This window comes from Pelmatolapia mariae, linkage group LG2 (assembly GCF_036321145.2).
Source record: "Pelmatolapia mariae isolate MD_Pm_ZW linkage group LG2, Pm_UMD_F_2, whole genome shotgun sequence".
Lineage (NCBI taxonomy): Eukaryota > Metazoa > Chordata > Actinopteri > Cichliformes > Cichlidae > Pelmatolapia > Pelmatolapia mariae.
Window position 1 is genome coordinate 5,928,110 of NC_086228.1, and position 24,486 is coordinate 5,952,595.

General features: G+C 41.5%; 2 protein-coding genes across 2 annotated transcripts; both read left to right on the forward strand.

Annotated features, from left to right (window-relative positions):
• Positions 1–40: 40 nt before the first annotated feature.
• Positions 41–4,097, forward strand: LOC134638193 (serine/threonine-protein kinase pim-2-like). The gene is made up of 9 exons (XM_063488694.1): positions 41–83; positions 1,235–1,330; positions 1,434–1,595; positions 1,816–1,910; positions 2,002–2,049; positions 2,217–2,438; positions 3,293–3,482; positions 3,581–3,733; positions 3,888–4,097. The coding sequence occupies exons 1-9, from the start codon at positions 41–43 to the stop codon at positions 3,977–3,979; spliced, it is 1,101 nt and encodes a 366-aa protein (XP_063344764.1). The 3' UTR covers positions 3,980–4,097.
• Positions 4,098–5,469: 1,372 nt separating this feature from the next.
• rhogd (ras homolog gene family, member Gd) lies at positions 5,470–9,119 on the forward strand. Its single transcript, XM_063491596.1, has 2 exons — positions 5,470–5,533; positions 6,155–9,119. Exon 2 carries the CDS (start codon positions 6,184–6,186, stop codon positions 6,757–6,759), a length of 576 nt encoding a protein of 191 aa, XP_063347666.1. The 5' UTR covers positions 5,470–5,533; positions 6,155–6,183; the 3' UTR covers positions 6,760–9,119.
• Positions 9,120–24,486: the final 15,367 nt, after the last annotated feature.

The following is a 24,486-nucleotide window of genomic DNA, read 5'->3' on the forward strand; positions in this document are numbered from 1 at the left end:
CTTGACACAGTCACCCCCATTCCTGTCAGTGGTTGTAGTCATGGAAATGCTGCAGACGTCCCGGGGAATCTCCTGGCAGAATAGTGGGGTGCAAGGGGTGGGGTGGAGGGTGACTGTGGGTGTAGGGGTCCCAGTGGGAATTCTCCCTTTATAGGCTTCGGTGACGCCAGAACCTCTTGGGAAAGGCAATAAACTGGTGCCTCTTTGTGTTCTCGAGTGTCCGGTTGTTGGTCACCGCTGGCCTTTTAACCTGCCACAGTGTACAAGTGGTGACATCAACAGCAGATCTCCAGGGGTGTAAGACGGAGCAGTCTAAAGTGATCCCTCTTTTTAGCTTCTTTCTGCAGTGATCTGAAAGCACTGGATTAGTGGGAATAATGACTTGTCTGAAGGTGAATATGTGATATATGAGCTTAAAGACTACTGCTCATCAAAGAGGATGAGGTCCAAAAGATACACGACAGGGTTTTTTATGGTCTGTTTGTATGCAGAGAAATTTAAGTCTGCAGACCTCTCTTTAAATGGTCAAATGTGGGAACAGCCTTCCTCATTTGCAGTTAGACTGATTGAAAGTGCAATATGGGAAGATTTTCGGGTCTATTTTTAGAATGAGAGGCCTATATTGGAAAAGTTTGGTCAAGAGTGATAATGTGAAAGTGAATTGTTGTTTGCCTCTATGTTCTGTCACAGACTCGCTGCTTCTCCTGGGTGTATCTACACAAACCTGCTCTTTAATCATTTGCCAACCAACTTACTTTATAAAAGCACTTTAGAAAACATCAATCACTGGCCAAAGTGCTGAACATAGAAATAAAAATACATCAGGATAAAATCAAAAAGATCTGACATATGGAATCAAAAGAAACCAAAAATAACAAGGTGACACAAGACAGTGAAATATTTGACTTGATATTCTGTAGCCACGGAGACAGGATTAGCATAAATTAGAAGTTTAGACTTCTATGGTGTCATGACAGCATTATTTAAAGAGGGTCTATCATAGTTCCAACTAGACAACTTGGAAAAGTCAAAATGTCAACAGTGAGTTTACTGCAAAGAGAAAATATCTGAAGAAATGTCAAAATGTCTTTTAAATCTTGGCCAACCGTTACTGTTCCACGTGCTGTGAGTGGTGATAATAATCTAGGTGGGATAAGTCTACCTGCTTGATTTTTTTTTGTTTACATTAACATTAACATCACATTAACAAATTGATATTTTTTTCAAACCACAGAAGGCCACACTGAGCCCTGGTTCTTCAGAATAGAGGACAGGAAGCCAGATGGACAATTCAAAAGCAGCACGAGGAAAGACTGCGCTGAGGACAAGTGTAAGTAAGACATTCAGAGATATTTACTTTTGTTTTATTGTTATTGATCAGCTCTGAGCCCCTGTGTAGAGTTCAGAGGTCTAATTGCTTTTCGTTTTTGCAGCTGCTTTCACAAAGAAGACTGGCAAACATAAATCTAGCCACAATGAAACTGAGGAGCCACTCAATGAAAAGAGCAAAACATCTAGCTCAAAGGAGGAGTCCAGCCGCTCCATTTACAAGACTGATGTCCCCTTACCCAGCACATACAACAGTCATAGGCTAGGTAAAAATATGCTGAAATCCCATATGCAATGACAGAGCCCCTTTCCAGCTAGTAAAAGGGCTGTTTTCTTCCCAAACGCTCCAAGCTTAGCTGGTATTCATCTGATAATTAGTAGGGACATTCTAACAAAGCCTGTATAAATGTGTAGATAAACTAAGCCAATGTTGGCTGTTTTACATGCAATAATCAAGACCCCCATGTCTGTTTTGTGTCTCTGTAGAGGACTTTGAATCAAAATATGAAGAGCTGGATCTGCTGGGTGGAGGAGGTTACGGGACTGTCTACTTTGGAAGACGCAAAGAAGACAATGTCCGAGTATGACTTGTTATATGTGTACCTCACAGTTCTTCTAGTAAATCCTGTGAACTATGTGCTTTTTCTAAACCACATTTTCTCTGTAATGCAGGTTGTTATAAAACGTGTTTTTCAGAATCGTGTCGACCGCCTACCAATGGTAAGCGATGTTTGTCCTTTCTCTTGACACTTTTGCTTTTTGTTTTGGAAAATTTGTGTTGAGAAACACGAATATTTCACAGCATGTCAAGAAAATGTCTTGCCTGAACACATGGGGCATATTATTCATTGTCTGAACACTGACCTAAATTTTCTCTGGTTCTAAAGCTTCTTAATGATAAAATGACCAAAGTTCCCGTGGAAGTGGCATTGCTGATGAAAGTTGGGGCAGGACCACAGAATACAAGCAGCAATGTTACCCCAGTACTACTGGAGTGGTTCGACTCAGTAAACGAACTTATTATGGTCTTTGAAAGGCAGAAAAAAAACATAGATTTGGATGTGTATCTGCAATGCAGAAACAGGTTTCTGCATGAGAGTGAGGTTAAGGTAAGTGAGTGGTAGGAAGGAAATACAGTATCTCACAAAAGTGAATACACCCCTCATCATTTTTGTACGTATTTTGTTCTATCTTTTCATGGGACAACATTGAAGATATGACACTTTCATACAATATAATCAGTGTACAGCTTGTAAAACAGTGTAAATTTGGTGTCTCCTCTAAATAACTCAATGTACAGCCATTAATGTCTAAACCACTTGCAACAAAAGTGAGAACACCCCTTCAGATACTGGGCCACAGGGCAGTACTCCAACATGATAACAACCCCAAAACACTCCCAAAAAGACCAGTGCCTTGCTAAATAAACTGAGGGTAAAGGTACTTGACTGGCCAACCATGTCTCCAGACTTAAATCCTATTGAGCATCTGTAGGGCAAATGGAAGGTGGAGGAGCGCAAGGTCTCTTACATCCACCGGCTCCCTGATGTCATCATGGAGGAGTGTACGAGGAGTCTAGTGGCACGCTGTGAAGCTCTAGAGAACTCCATGGCCAACAGAGTTAAGGCAGTGTTGGAAAATAATAACAAAATATTAACACTTCGGGCACAATTTGGACATTTTCATCTAGGGGGTACTCACTTTTGTTGCCAGCGGTTCAGACGTTAATGGCTGTATGTTGAGTTATATTGAGGTTACAGCAAATTTACACTGTTATACAAGCTCTACACTGACTACTTTACATTGTATCAAAGTGCCAAATCTTCAATGTTGTCCCATGAAAAGATAAAATATTTACAAAAATCTGAGGGGTCTACTAACTTTTGTGAGATAATATATATAGCAATCTTTCATGGATAATGCAAAGCTTGTGGCTTGAACATACCTTTCTTTTCTTTGTCAGAATATAATGAGAAGGCTGGTAGATGCAGCTATTGAGATGCATTCCAGGGGTGTATTTCATCGGGATATTAAGGCAAACAACATTGTGATTGAAGTATCAGCTGATCTTTCAAAGTGCCGACAAGTGAAATACATTGATTTTGGATGTGGAGCCACTTTTACTCCAGAAGCAGTCACTCGAAGAAGAAGTGGTAGGTTATCAGTCCCAGTGTTCAAATGTCCTGGACTGTCCATGCATCTTGTGTCCATGTGAATTCCTCACCATTAATAATATTTCTCTGGATATCAGAGACAACTCTGGACTTGTATGAATCCAATGCGAATACAGCAGACTGCATCACAGTTTTGCAGCTAGGCACTGTGATGGATAAGCTGTTGCACTACATCCTCCCAGACACCTCCACCAAATCGAAATCTAGGACACGTAGCGACATTTCAGACGGTAAGCCAGTTGTTAATTCCCCAACCTGTTGCGATTTGCGTTTGAAGTGAAAATGTGGTTTTCTGTGTTTTCTTTGCCTTTGTCTGTATCGATCATCCACATGTAAATTTATACGAACACAAAAATGTGACACCTCTATTTTATTTCTGTGAAGACTGCAAGGATTTTCTGTCAGGTTCTCTGAACCAGATCCATAAAGACCGCCTAACCCTGGAGGAACTTAAAAATCATCCTTGGCTCAACTGATGTCTCTCTCTGACAAATACAGGGTCATGGAGCAGAAGCTCCAACAGAGAAGTATTTGTTAAAATTAAATAGCCATGTTGTAATTCTGTGCATTTCATTACCAGAATAAACCGATTCACAAGCAAATTATTTGATTTCTTGGATTAGCCTTTAACCCTTGGGGTACATTTTCCTATACCATCATATGTTTCTGAGGTTTACAGTTCTTTGTGGATCAAACCAGCTAAATTCTACAGTTTATAAGCACATATGTATGTTGTATTTTCTTTTGTGTTAATACATTTTATTAACAAATAAAAGCATAGATGCAATACAAGATTCAATTCAAAATGTATAAAACAATAACATAAAAAATAAACATCTCAAACTGTGTTGAAAGTCAAAAAGAAGAGGTTGGTCTTGAGAGCGGAATAAAAAAAAATGGGCAGTGAAGAAGCCCGGTAGCGAATTCCACAATTCACCATGATGAGAGGAAAGCATTGGTAACCGTTCCTCTCCAGGAGGACTAAGAAAATGTTTGACTAAAGCATGAACAACATAATCACAATAATCTGATTCCTTTTACCACTGAGCCACATTACATATACCATCATATTGCTGTGTATCTATGCGATTTACTGTTCTTTGTGTATTATGCCAGCTACATTCTACAATTTATAAGCAGATGTTGCATGGAGTTAACTATCCTGTCTTTCTGCATCTGTGAGAGGACAAATCATCACACATCGGCTTGGGCAAGGTACACTAGCTGTACCTTTGGTTTAAACCCAGAACCTTCTTGCTCTGAAGCCACAATGCCAATGCATCCCTGTGTAAAGCAATTTAACCCCTTCTACTCTCTACCCCACATTGGCTTAACTTCTGTATGCTGATATAGATGTCACACACATTCTGAGGCTGATCCTGCATTAAGTTAAATATGTGAACGCTGCTGCTTCCCCTGTGGGATAGGCTCCAGCCCCCCTTCCACAAGCCTGAATTTGATAAGGAGAAGAAAACAGATGGATGGAATATTAAATAGACACAGTTTAAGAAAAAGGTTCTCTAATGTGAATATTAACAAGAATAAACAGACCACATTAAGCACTTATGTTTCCATTTAGGTTTTTATTATTATTATTATTATTATTATTGCATTAATGAGATATACTACAGCATATTTTAAAGGAGGGATAGTTTAGCACTTGAAAAGTTGACTTAGCATTTAGTTACTATATCAAATATTGGTAATGTAGTAAAATAAAACTGTTAGAAAAGTGTCCTAAAAATACACAATTTAAGTAAAAAGTGATTTGGTTAATGTGAGTGTACAACTCACCTCGTCTTGTTCTTACTTTTCTCTTTGGTTCCGCATATTTTTCGGCTAGATGAGTGCAGCGTCATGACAATAGTTTTACACCGCCATCTAGTGTTATGCAAACGACTGACTCAAAATAGAACTACAATTACCAGCTTGCATTACATCCCTACGTCGGTTTTTACGTGACGGACAGCTCCCCGGATGCGGCTGTGATTGACTATACCAGGCAAAAAGAGATCGAAAGCCAAGTGGCGGTAAGTCATGAAAACCGTTATATTTCTTTCGTACAGCCCAAAACTACTTCTGAAGTATATACAAAAATTGAGCAGGAATTTTGAGAAGCTGGTGGGGCAATAACTGGTCCTAAACATATCTTTTTGAGAAAGTGACTTGTAAATCAAGTTTCAGCTTGTTTGCTAACTAGCTAGCTCGCTAGCCACTAAATTCGCTAGTTCCTTAGCTCGATGCTAGTAAGAGGGTAGCTTTATGCTAGGGGAACGCCTAGTATTAAAAGTGAACAGCAGTAAAGTGGGTAAAGTGTAAACAACCGGTAAAAAAAAATGCCTCTCGTTTTCCATTCACACCCCGGCCTCTCCTGGACAACAACTTTATAAAGTTTGTTAATTAAGGAGCATCTGGAATTGGAGCGTACCTATGTAACGGTGATGAACGCTACGTCGATTAGTTAACGACGGGGACAGTTAGCTCAGTTGCTAACTAGGTGAAAAGCTGTACTGCTAATAAAACGGATATCTTGTGTTATGAGATCTTCACCAGTTAACGATCATGCGGGCAATGAAATGTCTGTCACTACACAGGATGTGTATGTGTTGCTGTTAGCAGTTATTCAGGTGCTTTTCCCCCCCTTTTGCCAGGTGCTGCAGCCCCAGTGGTCGTAGGCAGGATGCAGACCATAAAGTGTGTGGTGGTGGGTGACGGGGCAGTGGGTAAAACCTGCCTGCTCATCTCTTATACAACCAATGCCTTTCCTGAAGAGTATATTCCCACAGTGTTTGACAACTACAGCGCTCAGATGAGTGTGGATGGCCGCACTGTCAGCCTCAACCTGTGGGACACGGCAGGCCAAGAGGAGTATGACCGCTTGCGCACTCTGTCCTATCCCCAAACCAATGTGTTCATTATATGCTTTTCCATCGGCAGCCCCTCCTCACACGCCAATGTCAGGCACAAGTGGCACCCTGAGGTGTCTCACCACTGCCCAAATGTGCCCATCCTGCTGGTAGGCACCAAGAAGGACCTAAGAAGTGACGCAGAAACGGTGAAGAAGTTAAAGGAGCAGGGCCTGGTCCCTACAACCCAGCAGCAGGGCAATGCCCTGGCCAAGCAGATTGGGGCTGTTAAATACATGGAGTGTTCTGCACTGCTGCAGGATGGGGTCAAGGAGGTGTTTTCTGAAGCTGTGAGGGCAGTGTTGTATCCAGTCACGAAAAAGAAAAAAGAAAAGTGTGTGCTTTTGTAATGAATGGTTCCCAGATTTGGACTATGGAGAGGGGATGGTGGAGATCCACGGATGCAAAGGGAAGGCTGAGGAACAAAGGTCACCAGTCGGCTGTCTCCGTATCACCTCTGGCAGTTTTCGGCTCCTGTGTTACTCCTCTCTTCCTTCTTCATCGCCAGGAGGATCTCGCCGTGTTGCCATCATCACCAAAGTGACCATGCCTTAATGAGAGCGACTGACCGTTTCTCCTCTGTTTTTCTTGAATTTTAACTTTTGATATTTACACGTTTCATTTTACATCTGTTCTACATTTTTAGCTTCTCTGCTTTGCCTTATAAAATGCTGATAATGGTTGCCACAAGCCATAATAACATCTAAACCAACCAAGCTACCCTGTTTGACTGGAGAGAAGAGATCTGCCTTTGTTCAGGTGGAGAACTAATGACTACCTCAAATTCTCACCTAGGTTGCATCTCATGAGTCTCAAGCAAGGTTACCATCAAGATGCTTTGACTTTGACTATTTAGACGTAATGAACAGCCGAGTAGAAGGTGAACAAGTTTTAATTTCAAGCAGCTTGAGCCCAGACATGGTTTGATGACTCCTGGGCAAATGCCAGTAGCCCTTAAACCAAATGCACAGATTAAAGGTTAAATTCCCTTGTTACAATTCCCTTGTGCTCAGTCTGGTGTGTTAGAGCTGTTGGCAGGCTGCCCCTTCAGCCTCTCGCACTGCTCTTTCACTGCTCCACACAGAAGAACCAGTAGGTCTTTGAAGATAAGCCAGACCCATTAAAAGCAGCACACCATTTGTCCTCTTCAGTAATGGAGGAGCAGGTGTAATAAAGACTCAGCCAAATTAACTGATGCTGGTACAGGATTTTTGGAGCTGACGCAGTCAGGGAGTCAGGTTGTCGTGAAGCTTCTCTGTCTACTTATTAACTGTTGAAGCTCACACTGAGTGCCATTTAAAAACATGCCTAAGAATTTCTCTCTGATAGGGTGGGGGTCAAGGAGGCTGTATTTTGTCTAATTATAGTGAATTTACTCTGTAAATGATTTTTTTTTTTCCATAAATGTTTTTTAACCTACAAGTACGGCCAAAGGTAAATGTTTTTGTAATAGTCTGTTTATTTGATCAGTAAGAATTATGTGTGTTGTAGTTAATATTTCAATTTGATAAACCAGAACTCCATATTTCTTTTCAGTTTCATTATTGTCTTCCACTGAAATTCATCAACTATGACCACCGCTTAACTGAATCAGTATAGCAATATGTTTTAACTGGCTTACGTTGGCTATATACTTGTAATTTGCTATTGTCTTGGTTTCATCATAGAAGAAGAACCGTGATGGCTCCCTTTTTAATCATGTAATAGAAGTTTTTGTACAATATGAAAGGAGCCTTTTTTTTTGGTTAGGTGCCTTATCTAAACCAAAGACAATAGCAGTCTTCTTTGTCAAACCCAAAGCTTCTCATCATAGCTCTGAAAGTGCCACAAGACGTTTAAGCACAGGTCCCACCCAACTCAAGAGTTTTATTTTTGTGAATTTTCAGAAGCCCTCTGCCTTACTTCCTGCCAGTAAATACACTCATCTTGCAGACTTTTTTTTTTTTTAAAGACACAGGTGCTAAACTGACATCTTGTGCAGCAAGTCTTTGCATTTGTGAAACGCAGCTCTTGAGTTCCACACTTCTTAACAGATTGCGGTTCCCTGCATTGCATGGTGGAATAAGGCACAAGCGGAACTTGCACATACGGTTAGCAAAAAGGTGTGTAGGTGGAACGTGCTTTGTCACATCTGAAGATTTTTATACGTTTTTGTAAAATAGTTTTTGTAATGACTAGCTGCTCTTTTTATTTTTTATTTTTTGCTTACAGCTGGCAGCAAATATAGAAACCCTTTTTTACTATAGTTATTTTCATGTACACCTTTGAGCGGGTATATAATAAGTCAGCCTAGATTGTGGCCGGTGTAAAGTCTAGAATAACTGAAGTGCAAACCGAGCAAGAGGTTTTTGTGATAACAGTGATGCGGTTTGACATCTGCCAGAAGATGTGTGAACATTTCCCAGATAGGTTTGTGGAGAGTTGAATGTAAGTGCACGTTATGTTAAAAACTGTCATCTGTGGTGAGCTCGTTTTTTTTTTCTTTTTTTTTCCATGTCCCAAATTCACTTAGATGATGCTGTTAAAGTGGAACATACACCTGTGGGCTCTGTGTCTGTGTCCTGGAGCTGTATGCTACCGTGTGCGTGGTACTACGCTTTTACACTGGGAACTTGATTTGTAGAAATCTGTAATTGTTTTATAAATAACAAAAGCATATTTGTATAAATGAACTAACAGTGAAATGATTTTTAAATTATGCCAAATAAAACGGTGGTTTAAACCATTTAATTTTTTTTTCTTAAACCCATGACTGTCTTCCTATGATTTGGTTCCTTGCTGTTTTGCTGTAGCATTGCATGCAATCAGTGCAGATCTTTGCAGCTAGAGGGATGTAATGCAAGAAGAAACTCGTGCTGAAGTGCAGAACAAACTCAAGTAACACATTTACACACGCTTACAGCTCAGGAAACCACATTATGTTCCTGTAGCACACATACTGTAACACTATCTTTCATGTTAATGCTACAGTTACAGAGTCCAAACACTAGATGGACACAGCCCTCCAGCTCAGTTGCTTATTATCCAGAATGAGCACTAGTCTTCAAAGATTGTTTTTTCTTTCTTTTCTCTCCCCCCCCCCCCCCCCCCACCCTCTTCTGTACATTTGAAGTTAATGGTCTATACCATCTGCTTTCCAGGCCATCATTCAACTTAGCCGACACACACAAGTTCAATCAGTTTCTGGGGTTTAAGAATTCAGTGCGCTACTTGCTCTGAAAAATTCCTTTGACCTTTATGGTTGGTGGATGTGACAAATGACGGATGTGTTAAACGCTACCAAAGGCTTGTTACAGCATCACTGCAGCAGCATTTAGAGCCCATTTCCTCTGTGGTCTGTCTACAAGTGCTTTACAAGGAAGACTGCTGAATGTGTGTTTACAGCTTGTGTAAGTTGTGCTCTGTTAGTAAACTCCCAATATGAACCTTAAAGGCAAAAATAATGCCTGGAGGCCATGAATGAGCAAATATGATGATGAAGGATGGGCATGTTTCTTTCTGCAACATGCAGGCAGATTAATAAAACATGGGTGGGTTATGGTGATCCACTGTAAACCGAGTGGACTGCAAAAGGACTCTGATTTGAGCCTCCTCACAGCTCTATATATGTAAACGAGGTAGCTGACTTCACTGCTGATAAATTCACTGGAATTTAAAGTTATTCGAAGCTGGTTTAAAAACATCTGAGTTGTGTTGCCAAAGAATCAAGACCTTGAAACCAAAGCTTCAGACTTATTAACAGTAAGCTGCAGTGGGCACGACTTTTCAGGTTGAAGCCCCAAATTTGTGTGCTGGATTAACCATTGAGTGAGAAAGTGAATAAAAGAACGCGAACATGAGCACTACCAAAACTTTAAAATGTTGAATTTATGATCTATGTGTTTGGAGACTCTAGCTGCAGTGCAACTAGCTGAAAAGTTATAGTGTACAATGTTATGGAAGTTCGGAAACAGCTGACGCGTATTCTGCTGCCCTAGTGCATTCTGGGAGTCGTTTCTTACCACCAGCTTCATTCACACTATGCACCAATCAGTTGAAAATAACACTTTATTGTTTAATAGTCCAAAATTAATATGAATATTTCCAATCTGTTTTTATTAAATGGAGATTCAGTTTACAGTCTGTTGTAAATAAGGTGAGTGTAGTTTTCTTTTTTGCGTGCTGCGCAGTCAGAAAACCGTTTGAACGCAGGAGCAGAAGGTGAGATTTTTCTGTTCCATCTCTGCCTGTTTGATAGAAATGTGCAGCTGAGGGTGAGCCGACCAACTGATATCCACTCTGTGAATCATCAGTGTGTAGCGAGTGGGAGTGATGGCCCCCGTCGGGACCTTGATCTCAGCTCCGTCTATCGCCCCTCAATCTCCCCTGTTCCTTTCCTCCCTCACACTGTCCGTTTGATGATGTTCTGACTAAAGCCAAAAGGGCCGAGCAGCAGTATTCAGTCAAGGAACTTGGGAGATTCCTCCTCTTCTCCTTGTCTAAAGATGAAAAAGCAAAAAGCCTTGATCTAACAGACAGCCTGCAGCTACAGCGAGACTGAGAAAGTTGCAGTTCTGCATTCAAATCAGACTGTTCCAGCAGAAGGAGAGGCAGAATGAGATTGCAAAGGAACACAGAGGGGAGTGAAGGCCGATGGCTGTGTTCGCAACAAAACAGGGCTCAGAGCGGAGGAGAAGGAGTGCTGTGTCAGTTATGGAACGATGGCAGCTGTACAGTAAATAACACCTGAAAACTGGAGGTTGCGGACAAACTGCTCGAGTGGGGGATTTCTGGGAGAAGCGAAGGAGCAAGATAACCTGAATTTTTCTACCATAATGAAGCGCTGTCAGTTTTAGAATAATTGTTGACGGCAGAAGATGGATAACACACAACCAGCAGCTGGTTATCTTAGCACAAAATGAAGAACAGTATCAGGGGTAACAAAATTGACTCATCAGCACTTCTGAGTCTCTGGTACTGCAGAATTAATGGGGCCCAGTTAAATTCAATTTTGTGGGTTTTTCTTCTGGAAATTTTAAGTGTTTTCAGTTCAAGTGATCAAGACGCTAGGTACAGTCCCATTTTACTAAGCCACTTAACATCATACGCTTAGATTTCAGGCATGAAGCGAGCAGCATCAGAAGTCTCTTCTCCAATAACCTTCAGCCACCTCAACCACACACATATAAACACACGTGTAAGATGTGTTTGTTGTCATGTGGTTTCACTACATTTCTAAAGTCTAGATATCCCCTCTCAGCTAAATATGACACCACAAAACAAAAATAGAAACAGCTATGAGGCGAAAGCTGAAGACGAAAAATGCCAGAGTCTGCAAAGGAATGAGTGACGTCTATGTAAACTCGCTGGCCACTTTATTAGGTACAAGGTTGGACATGATGACATCACGCAGTTGGTGCAGATTTGTCAGCTGCACATCCACGATGTGAATCTCCCGTTCCACCACTCTGTTGGATTGAGATGTGGTGACTGTGGTTCTTGTTTTGAGCAGGTATTAGGAGACGGGTACCCTGCAGTCATAAAGGGGTGGAAGTGGTAGATAATGATGCTCAGGTAGGCCTCGGTGTTTAAATTAGACTCAGTTGAGCGGAAAGCATACTAATAGAATATCCTCCAAGCTATTACTCCACCAGCAGCATGAATTGTTTATACAAGGTAGGATGGATCCATGCTTTCACATTGCTTGCTCCAGACCAGGTAACAGTCTTCTGTGACCCTGTGTGAACTGTAGCCTTGGTTTCTTGTTCTTAGTTGACAGGAATGGCCTTTGGTATGGTCTTTTGCTGCTGTTTGCCATCTGCTATTGCCTTCCTATCAGCTCGTAGCAGTCTGGCCATTTTCCTCCATCATAACCAAGGCATTTTCACCCAAAGAACTGCCCCTTACTGGATATTGTCTCTTATTAAAGTCATTCTCAATAAAGCCTAGAAATTGGGGTGTTAGTGTTTCTGCCCATCTGGCATGAACAACCATGCCATGTTCAAAGTCAATTTAATCACCTTACTTCCTCATTTTGATTCTTATTTTGAATTTCAGCAGGTTGTCTATGTGCCTAAATGCCCTGAGATGCTTCCATGTAATTGGCTCATTAGATATTTGCATAAAGGAGCAGTTAATAAAGTGGTCAGTGAGTGTGTATAACACGCCGAAGAGATTTTGAGGTGGTGACAGTTTCCCAGCATTTTAAATCGTTATTCTTAGCTAAACTTTATTTTTAGCATACAAACGTGACACTGATACTGACATTCTCAGGTAACAGTCAGCAACAAAACAAATAAGCATGTTTTCCAGCAAATGTGAACTATTTCTTTTAACATGCAGTTCATTTTTATTTATTTATTTTTTAAATCAGTGTTCCTCACAACTCAGAACGAGCTTAAATGAAGGCCTGCAGGCGCTGAGCCCTTTTGAGAGCATAAAAAGTGGCACGAGCAGAGGAGCAGAACAGAGGAAAGAAAAGAATAGACACCCAGGTCTATTCAAGTATTAATTATGTTGGTTTGCAGCTTAGAGGTTGAGAAATGACTGCCTGTGAATTGCTAAAGTAACAGCCTGGGAACAGAAAGTCCTCAAGTGCTCTCCTCACTTTTTTTTTTTTTTGCTTAGACTGCTCTTCTGGGGAGGCTTCCGCTAAAAACAAGCCAAGGTTAAAACTGGGCTGATTACATGTCCCGTGTAATGCGGCTGCCTATTGTTGATGTGCAAACCCTCTAAATCCACAAGAGGCTGTTCACACGCTGTCATTCACTGATGTCTGTATCACCACAGTGGGGAGAGGCCAGATGGCGGAGGTGCCAGAGCAAGTCAACGCCGACACTTTTCCGTGGCGTGCTCACACCGCTGCAGGGTTAGACCGATGAGGCGAGAAAAGGGGGGAGGGAAAAAAAAGAGGGAAAATTGTTGCGGACATGCTGTGGTTAGATGAAAGTGAACGAAATCAATGAGCTTCTTTCTTCAGATTGGATGGCTCTTATGACTGACCACACACGGGGAGCCTTTTGCCCTATCCAATTACCAGCTATAACTTTGGTTTTGTGCTCTGTCTGAGCTGTCATAACACAAAGATGACAAGACAGCATGAAACCGAGCACTCAAGTCTAAACAAGGCATATTTCCACATTCCTCCATTTTTTTTCTCCCTTTTGTCCTTTCCATGCTTCTGTTTATGCTTTCTGGTGTGCATCACTGTCAGCTATCCACAGGATCTGTCTGCAAGAGAGCAGAACCTTTTCACAAGCTTGTCAATTCAGTCAGCAAGCAAAAGGTCACAGCAATATACTGAACCGGACCCAAACGCTGTCAACTCTGAATTCTGCAAACTTCATCCCCTTGAGCTCGCAGTGCATGGCGTAGTTACGGCAACAAGACACTGTTCCTGTCTGGTGGGCTGCTTATGCTTCATTGCAACATGTATTTCAGCCATTAAGAGAGAGCTGGTGCTGCTGTGGCCTCCATGTGCGTCAAGATAGAGCATCCTGTTCTGCTTTGGTTGCTGCTCTCCTGCAGCGTTGCTTTGATCTCACTCCTCTCGTCTTTCGGGAGCAGATTTCACCGTTCTGCTCACATCAAGGTAGATTGTGTGACTTAACCAGGTGGAAAATGCTTTCTAGAGGAGAAGGGAGCCAGTTTTCATCCTATCTGAACTCACTTTTCTTTCCCTTTTCTGCGGTTACAAGCAGACAGACTCTTTACTATGGACCTCTGCTTGTTGAAATGCACATCTATCTATCTACCACTGATTTGTTTTTATATCTGTTGTGGTTTTGTTGCTGTTGACGATGACATTGTTACAGGACTTTCAGGATCTATAAGCTGTGAAGCTTAACAGTTTGAGCATTAATCCAATTGTCTTTAGTCTCTTTTGAGGGAAAGGGGATTGGGCTTACTGTCCGGCTAACTGTGCATGCGCATGTATGTTTGTATCGGAGATGTTTATGAGTTACTGAAAGGTCAGCCTCTGTAGTTGAGCCTCTTCTGGACAGGGACTTCACCGCTGACGCAGACACTGTTATACTTGGCCCTCAACACATAAACCTCCTGGTCTGATGCTGATGAAATGTGGAAGCTGGACTTATGAAAGATGATGTGCTGTTTTAAAAAGCTGTTTCCTCACAAAGAGTATTGTCTGGTTTTAGGCTCTTTGTGCTGAGAAACAGCAGTTAGTGCTTCATCTGTGACTATCATTAGTGTCTGCTTAAGCTGCAATTACGTAGCCAGCAAGAACTAATTCTGACCAAAAAATACTACTTTCCCATTGGTAGCATCTCCTCCAAAGTAAGCATGGAGACGTTTCTCCCGACTTCGCCCTCCTTTGTTCTGTGTCCCTCAGCCCCTGTGTCTTTGTTTCTCTCTCTCATGCCTCCACAGAAGAATGTGTACATTTACTGCTGGAACTACTCAATGTTTGTCTCTTGTCCTGATTTTCAACTTGGAAACCCAGCGGATCCAGACATGGTTTGATGGATATTTTTATCCTTGTTATTAGAATCAGATTCATACTTTGAGAGTTTTCATTTAAGCCACTGCCAAATACCTGCTAACTAAGATCATATAGCTAATAGAGCTTTTGGCCTTGACTGTTTTTTCAAGAGGATTAGGACTGAAATAGAAAAGTCCCTAAAGTGCAAAGAAATAAAAAAAAAAATAGAAATTGATTCCAGTTTAATTTCAACTGGATTAAATCCAGCTGCCAATAAAAACCATGTCACATAAATACACTTAAATGAAGCTTGAGACCATAAATGAGCACCAGACTGTTTACACTTGAATTCAGTTTTTAAGCACTGACGTGCGTGACTGATGTAGCTTTCAAACAGCAATGAATTGTTTTGGTGGTCACAAAACTGAAACCAAAACTGTTGTTGCAAATCTAAAGTCACTCTGAAAAAGCAGTCCTAGAATACAATAAGTTGTGCAGATACTTTTGTCAATATGGTGTCAATATAGGTTTTTTTCTGGGTGCCAGTTTAGCTCACAGTTTGAGTAGGTGACCATATGCTGCAAGGCGAAATGCAGTGGCCTGGGTTTGCCTCCGACCTGAGGCAATCCCTGCTTTCCTGACTAATCTTCACCGTTAATCAAATAAATAAAGGCGAAGAGCCTTGTTTTCTGAATGAAGCCCACATTTTCCACTCATACATCCCACATATTGATTACACATATGGATCTGAAATCTATTTAAAAGAAATCTCATTTCAATTTTATTTATATAGCACATATTCACAACAACAGTCAGTTCAAGCCTCTTTATATTATAAGATAAAGACTATAGAATATTAGAAAGAAATCTCACCATACAGCCTGCCCCCTATGAGCAAGCACTTGGTGACAGTGGGAAGGAAAAACTCCCTTTTTACTGGTGTGGTATACAGACTCAAAATACAGACATACAGAAAATATAATGGTACCTGACTCCTTCAGGGTTTGAATCATATATAGCTAGCTAAAGCTCAAGCTGTGTGTGTATGTCTTCTGCTTGCAGGAGGCTGTGTGTAGACAGTTTATGTTTGAGCTCCTGATGGACGGTTTGCTTTTGTAACGTCGTACGAAGCGAGAATGACAGCTTTCTCTGTGACCATGGAGACAGGAAATTAGCCGGTTCACTGGTTACGGTAGTCAGCGGGCTGACACTTAGATACTTGCATCCTGAAGAGAATAACTGATTAGGAGAGGAGAAGGAGAGACAGATGAAAACACAATCATCACAGATCTTGTCTTGTGTGTTTACATTTTTGGTCGCCATATGCTATTTCCCCCCAAAAAACAAAATACTTGGGTGAAACTACCAGTTTATCACACCCAAATGATATTTTCTTCCTCTAAGCTGAAGTCTGCTTGGCTCAGTGTGAGAGATGTCTCTTCCAGATGTGGGTTAGGCTGCTTAGCGGTGTGGATTTAGGCTCCCCCAATGGCTTGGTAAGCAAGCTGTGTGCAGTAATTGAAGCTGGCCCCCCCGGGACTCTGCACTAATCGCTAATAAGGTCTACCTCCTTCCCAACACTGCCCAGTAGAGTGTGTTTGACCCCTGCCTGCATTTTTGTAGTTGTTCCTGTAATGAAGGTCAATATTGGCTATATGCACACAATCAAACACATATAGTGTTCACTAAGCCATCTCAAATGTGCACAATCTTGCAATACAGGCAACCAGAGGATTTTCTAAACCACACGCAAACACACAGGACCACAGTACTCACCGTGTGATGGAATTTAAGTAAAGAATCGTGCATGAACCATTTTCTCAGACACAGACATGCTCTTTGTGCATGCGTCACTGCACCCAGAGGTATACGCAGACACAAGGTCAGTCACATATTCTCCCTTTAACAGTTTCTGCAGTGGCCTCCAGGGTTATTTTTTTTTCCCACAGTTTTAATTTCACAGCTGAAGAGAGAAGACAACTCTGTCTACTTGGCACAAAGCAGATTGGTAAATGAACAAGATTTGTACTGAATAAAACATCCAGTGAGAATCCCTGATGCCCACAGCACTGAGCTGAATGTAAGCCTCAGAAGTAAAAAGAAGATCAAGAGGGGAATCTATTAAGACTGTTTAAGTCGATTTTATACCCTGTAAGACATGGATACTGTGCCCTCTGCTCTTGTGTTCTTTAAAAAGTATTATACATACACTGTATATATACATAAAGAAATTTCTGAACTTCAGAAGCAAGTCTTTATAGATATTTGGGGGATTTGAACAGTTTCGTGATATCAGTTGGATGACAAGAAGGTTTGTGCAATAATGATCTCCAGCCAATCAGAAACAGTCACGGTGCCGATATCTTGTCTGACGAACCCCCCCACCCCCCCTTAGAAAAGAGGTTAATACAACAATTTTTAATTTCTATTTAAGAAAGTACATTCATCTTTGATAAAGAAGTGTATTGATGACCTATTTTTGCCAGACAGCAATATTGTCCATTAGATTTTTAATGTGATTTAGCAAAACGTGCTTAACACAGTGCCGAGAAGTGTAAATCTTAAAGCAAAAACAAAGAATTTTATTTTATGTTCATCAGTGACATCCCACTGGGTTTTCAGAAAACACAATATTGAAATTAATTAGCAGGAGTCATAACATATTCACATATATATATGAATACAAGGTATTGCTCAGAGTTCTTATATTCTTTTCCACGAGTGTTTCAGCCAACCTGCAGGGCCCATCATCCTCTGTCGTATTGCCCCGCACTGACAGAGATGACTGTAATTATATTCTCAGTGTTGATTCTCTTCAATACCAAAATAGATTTGTGATTCACCAGCCCACGTGGTGTCCGCACATGCACAGACATGCACTCCAAACATACACACACATTCAGCGTGTGGAGGCGCACAACAGCTACGTGCACACCTCTCTAGTAATCAGCTCTGATGGAACACAATTAATATCCAATTCCACCAGCCTTTGTTTTCAGCTGTGGATCTAGAACAAAATAAGGGGCTCTTGGGGGGAATGATTCATGAAAACTGATATTTAGTGTGGTGACATTGTCTGCTTGAGGATAGGCATGGACTTGAGAGCCCAGGTCTGAATTGGCTTTGTGGGGGGGAAATGACATTGTCTGGGTGAAGGGTAAAATGAAGAGCATGCAAAAAATTTAATAGAATACCTTTGGTTGTTTTTATTAGGATACGAGAGGTCTTTAAGATGCTGGAGGCCTCATGTTCTGAGAAACAGATCCAATCTTAAGCTTGGCGTCTGGCTCTAGATGATACACTAGTGGAGAGCTAGATGATTTACTCCCCTTGCTACTTTTCAATCAATAGCAAAAGCAGCAGGGAAGGGTATTTTGTCTTGTCTCTGTTTCCTCTTTAAATCAGACTTACTATGCAGGAAAGGAAGACAACCCGTTCATCCTTTATCTTGCTCGAAGGACAAGCTGTGGAAATGCCTCAAGGCAAAATATGTGCTCGGCACACTCTCCTGCTGGGCTGCCTCAGAGATAAACTATGTCTTTTTAACTTGCAGTGGAGTTATGTGTGTGTCAGTATATTTGGTCACTGTGGTTAGACATCAAGATCGAGCGGTTTGTGGGTAAAGGACCACAACTTGTTTAAAAAGCCCTCACAGGCTTTCTTGACAGAAAACCAGGAGGCCTGCATGTCTAAAAGAGTGCAGAAACTGCCTCAAAGTTGCAAATCTTTGGTTGTTAATTAGCAGTCCTCTGTTATAGCTGTGCTACTGGCACAGCCTGAGAGTGCCGTGAAATGCTGTACAGACATTCGTGATCTGCACACGATGACTCATACTGTCTTGGCTGAATCAAATCAATTCAACAATCAGTTCCCCTTGTGCCATAAATATATTAATAGGAGCTAGATACTGGATTACAAGATGCCACCTAAATCTTTTTAATGAAAGCTGCTCAGTGATGCATAACCGTCAAAGTAACAGAGCATTATCTGTGTCTTTTTACTCAGTTACACAAGCTGAAACCTCAAATTACTGTAACATGTTACTAACTAATGTCTTAATGCAGATTTTATTTTAAAAGTATATTGCAGTTTGATGCTACTGCTAATTTCCATGCCTTATCCCCTATTGAGCTTGTCCATACAGAATATGTAGTTAAAATCTATGTTTTTCATTCTCATAAAACTACAATTCACCAAAGAAAGCTACAATAAATAAAAGTTAACTTGGGTAAAAAGTAGAGAAGTTAAAGTAGACATTAAAATGCTATTTTGAATAATAATAGCAAGTACATCATCCACCCATCCATTTTTGTAACCCCTTTTTATTTAAGTGTTATTCAGTGCTCTGCCGCTCTGTTTTGCCTTTAGCCAACTCTTAACCTTTACTGTGAAAGCTTCAACATGTATTCAACACATGACAGTCCATTATAGCGAGTACAGATTGTCCACGTTTAGATCTGCATTGTGATATTTTACAGCAGACAGCCATCATACTCCCAGTCACTCTGTTGCTGTCTTGAAGCACGTGGGAACTTTGGCCTGTGGAAGAAGCAGGTTGAATGTGTGTGTGTAAAAGTACTCGCCATACGTTGCAAATTTCCAGAGGTCACATTCAGAAAAGTTTTCACGGCCTCAGGTCGGTGAACCCTGCTCAGAGGTCTGCTCAGAGCGGCAGAGGTAAATTTTAGTATGTTTCAAAATGAGCATATAGACTGTTCGGTTCATTTAGCAGTGCGGTATTGTCTCTGTTTGTAACACGAGTCCAGTTTCCAGTCTGCGCCCGTGCTGCCTCTTTGCCTCTCTGATGCATTTCTAGGGTTGCAAAAATAGAAGGGAGTGGGCACATAGCTATGGGTCACATCTTGTAATTTCTGGTGGGATTTTAGCTGGGTTGTGCTCATATGAACTCTGTGGGCACTGTGTTTTCCAGGCAGCTGCTGCCACACATGTGGCTTTTCCCCAAGTGACTGCATCAGATGATAAATATCTCATCTAGTGCAATCAACTCAGCCCTGAAGCACACAATCAGCTTCCTCAGTCCATACTTTAGCCAGTGGGTTAAGTAGAGCTGCACAGCACTCCCAGAATGGTTGCAGACATTTAATCTTATTCAACCAGGTCATATGCATAATGATGCCTATTCTGGAGCAAAGATTTAGTGTGGCATAATATTTCAGCAGAAGTGTTGCAGCTCACACTTTTTACACTTTTCAGCCTCTGGGTCTTAAATTTTAGGCGGTAATTCTGGTGTTTCAGCATCTCAAAGGGGATTATTATAGACAACTTAAAGAAAAGCAAAGATGAACTTAACAAGACTTTTGTCTTGTTTAACCGTCAGCACTTCTGCTCTCCTTCCCTATATCTGTCTGCCTTAACATTACTTTTTTTTTTTTACTGTCCTCCTCTTACCTTCCCCCTTTGCTACAGAGATGAATGGCCACAGATGAGGATGGAAGCGGCTGCCTTGGACAGCCTGATGGGGGAGCGTGAGTGAGCCATCACTCTTGTAATGAGGTGAAACTCAGAAACTCAGATCAGTGGGAGTGGTGGTGGGTAGGTTGGAATGGAGTGACGGGTAATAAGGAGTGATCAGTCCATGAAAGGTCAGACTGGAAGTCAGGCAAGATGAGGAAGAGAACAAACACCCTAGTGTTAGTGGGAAACAGAAATAGCTGCTAGGGGCTTGGTTACAGTTCGAGGTCAGCTTGTGGAGGTGTGTTTCGATGTGTTTATGTGTGTCTAGGGGGGTGGCCAGGAACCCCTCCCAGGAAAGAAGCTAAGGGTGCAAGTGGTTGGCTATTGTATGAATATGTCAAGGTTTCCAGTACCTGCTGCGAGGGGAAGGGTAATGAGAGCAGATCTAGTGTGGAGGTGTTTGTTTAGGGGGCACCAGGAAGTATCTAATTAATGCCATCCCAGGGGCCCTGGTGAGGCCTGACCTTCTGTTCAAAGCCTCCAACGCCTCCCCCTGCCTAGACTGCCATCAATAAGGCTTGAATTATTGATAGGAGGAGAAGCAGGAGAAAACGGAGAGGGATTTGGGATTTCTTCACTGGATGTATGTGTGTGTGCGCCTGTTGTCATTTCCACGCGCGAAAGCATCCGAGCTCACAGGAAGTTGAACGATCTATAAAGGGACAGTTAGATGAGACTAACCCCAAGGGTGGACGTCTCTCAGGGCTACAGGGAGAGAGCATCCTAAATAACATGTATTCTTGAGAGAGTGGGGTTAAAGGTGATGGGAGACAGAAGGCAGGAGGTAGAGGAAAGCAACAGGCGAGTCATGAGTACGACAAGACTTGCATCTTGATTGGAAGTGGAAAGAGACAGGGAGAGGTAAATGTAGAGGAAACGAAGAGTGAAAGAAGGGAAAAGAGGCATGATTTGTACTATTATCAAGGAATGTGCTTATGTGAAATGCAGCACATCGCGCCGAGACGCAGCGGGGGGATGGACAGGGAGGGGGTGGCGGAGGGAGTGCTGTGACTCCTAAATCAGGCTGATGCTTTTCCCAAATGCTCCGCTGTTATTTTGCTGCAGCTGGGGCTCGCTCACAGGAAACAGATGGAGGTAATAAAGCCAGGAGCTGGGTGGACGCTGCAATCCCATTGGGCTATCTCTGAGCAGGCACACTCCATTCTGGCCTTGACACACATAAAACCCAGTGAGGATTGAGTAGGGCATGAATGGCTGGCGGGCAAGGTGACCAGCAGGGCAGGGATTCAATCTAGGGGAAGCAGGGTGTGTTTAAGACTTAAGGTTTGCAAATAATTCTCAAATGGACTCCAGAAGTAAGGTCTTAAATATCAGCAGTGAAGTAGAGAACACTGATTTGGAACATGGTCCAGAGTGGTGGACAATAAGTCAGTACACAGCACACGATAAATCTGACACCATACGCTAACTTTACTATGAGGTCTTTGAGAAGTCAAAGAATCTGGCCAAGAAATAGCTCGCCACTTCCTATTTTTGCATTTTGCAGTTTGTGTACAAATAAGACAAACGAGATCTTCAGTCTCGTTCAGTCACCCTTGTTGCTTCAGTCATATCTTCAGTTTGGTCTGGACATTGTTTCAGAAGTCTTGTTCATGTTCTTTTTATAAAGAAGAGCCTTCCTCCTGCTAACCCTTCCATATAAGCCTTACTTGTTCAGTCGTTTTACTGTCATGATCTTTAACAAACAGAGGCCTGTAGAGTCTAAGGTGTAGCTCTTAAGTTTTTTGCACTTTCTCTGAGCATTGCTGTCCAGCTCCTGAGAAGATTTGTAATTGTTGTGAATGTTTTTCACTTTTTATAATCTTTTCACTGAGTTACATCAAGCGTTGCATCTCTAAGATCATTGCTGACCTCTTTCCTCCTTGGGAATGCGTTGAAACACACTTGAATGCTCTAGCTGATATAAATTCAGCTTTTATAGAGGTGCTCCTGCTTGGTGAGGGTCATTTAATCAAGTGTATTGGATTAGCATCACCTGGCTGCTACTTACATGCTTAATTCCTACAGAACAATAGCACTAAGAATATGCTTATGTATGTTTTCACAACACCTTCCTTTTCACAGGACTGTATACTCTGAATTTAAGTGTACAAGTGCTGAGAAGTCGATGTTTTTATCCTCTGATAGAGAGTTGTTGGCTTTCCCTTGATATCTATAGTTTTTATCAGCCAAATGTACCAAAATCCTACAAACACCTTTAAAGTTAATTAAAGCAGTGGGTTGATTTGATAAGTCAGATGTTTCAAATAATTGGAGGTGACTGCATGGAGTTATTGGTCCCATACAGTCAAGAAATAGTCTAGTATGTGTACTGTAAAATGATGACTTGTCATTTGCTTCAGTTTTTGTTTGTTATATATCGATACAAACCACATATTACCTTGCTGTTGCTGGCTCACTATGCTCTGCCAGCGTCAATGCGTCTTGGGATTGGTTCTAAACATCCACGGAAGGTGTGTGTGTGTGTGTGTGTGTGTGTGTGTGTGTGTGTGTGTGTGTGTGTGTGTGTGTGTGTGTGTGTGTGTGGGAGAGAGAGAGAGAGAGAGAGAGAGAGAGGCATGAGATTAGTTTATGTTCATTGATCCTGTGCTTGGAGACACACACACACACACACACACACACACACAAATCCACACTCTCAAAAATGCACAAAAAGACACCCTTGTTGCTTTTCATTCTTTCAGCATCATCTTGCCGATATAACACCCACTGAGGCACCGTCCCCATGTGGTAAATATAAGATTATTAACTATACACATGAAACTGACATTAAAATGTTTTTAATTGTTCAATTTGACCAGCTGCCTCACAATACTTGTTTCTATCTGTTTCCCTGTCGTGGCATGTGTGTGTTTAAATTAACATTAACTCACCCACTGACACTCTGTATATTTGCTAGTATTACGCAAATGGCAAGCAAGTGGGTTGTGAGTTTTCAAAAGATGATATGCACCAAGCAAACTACACTTTGTGCTGCAGAAGATTAATCACTCCTTTTATGTGGTGCATCGGCAGTACATTTAGATGAATATATCAGATTACTGATATCATTTAGATTAGATGAGATTCAGCTGTGCTGTCAGTGCACATAAGACAGGTGCTGAGATAACAAAATGCAGTTTACAATCTAAGATGAAGTGCAAGGAGAAGAGAGATGTTTACATGTATCAGGAGATTTATAAATATCTACATCCAGTTCATATTTTTGTTATGAACTTACCAGACAGTTTATTAGATATGCCTTACTAACTCCAGGTTGGACCTTGTTTTATTTTCACAACTGCTTTCATATTTAATAGCATAGATTCAACAAGGCGCTGGAAACATTCCTCAGAGGTTTTAGTCCGTGTTGACATGATAGCATCACAGAGCTGCTGCAGATTTGTCGTGTGTCTACATGCCTAAATGCATTGAGTTTCTGCCATGTGACTGACTGACAAGATATTTGTGTTAATGAGCAGTTGAACAAGAACAGGTGTACTTTGCAAAGTGGCTAGTAAGTGCATACAGCTGTTATATAACTAACCATAAAGGAGATGTACAGATCCTGAAGTCCACATTGATATCATTTGCTCACTCATCAGCCTTTCAGTGACCCTGTTGATCTCTCTGGTTGCAATCAATGTTCGTCCTGGAAGAGACCACTACCATCAGGATAGGAATGCTTCACCAGACGATGAGCATAACTTTCCAACTTTTTCTCTGTCATCACTGAAGGTTTTTCACCTAATTTGTCATTCACCCAGAGGCCTTCTTTCACCACATATCATATTCATCATCTGCTCTCAGAAAGTTAGATGCAACAATAACTCGACAACAATAAATAACACCGTCGTTGCTTAAATTACCTTGAAATCACACAGATTGCATAAAATCTCTCCAGACTAGAAACCTGAGCATGTTTGCATACATTTGAAAGACTAATTAGCCTGTGGTGATTAGCTCCAGCTCTTGCTTTTATTCCCTTCTCTTTTAATCCCAGCCCACCCTTACACCTACGCTCCTTCTTTGCTAAGTCATTAACAGCAAACCTCCCCTGGGAACTGAAGCTACCTGCGTCAAACAAAACAAATACTAGCTTGTTTCATGCATCAGCCGCATGAGCTCCTGGGACTGCCAGAGTATGAAGTCAGGAGACGGCTGCTCTCTCTAATGTATTTTT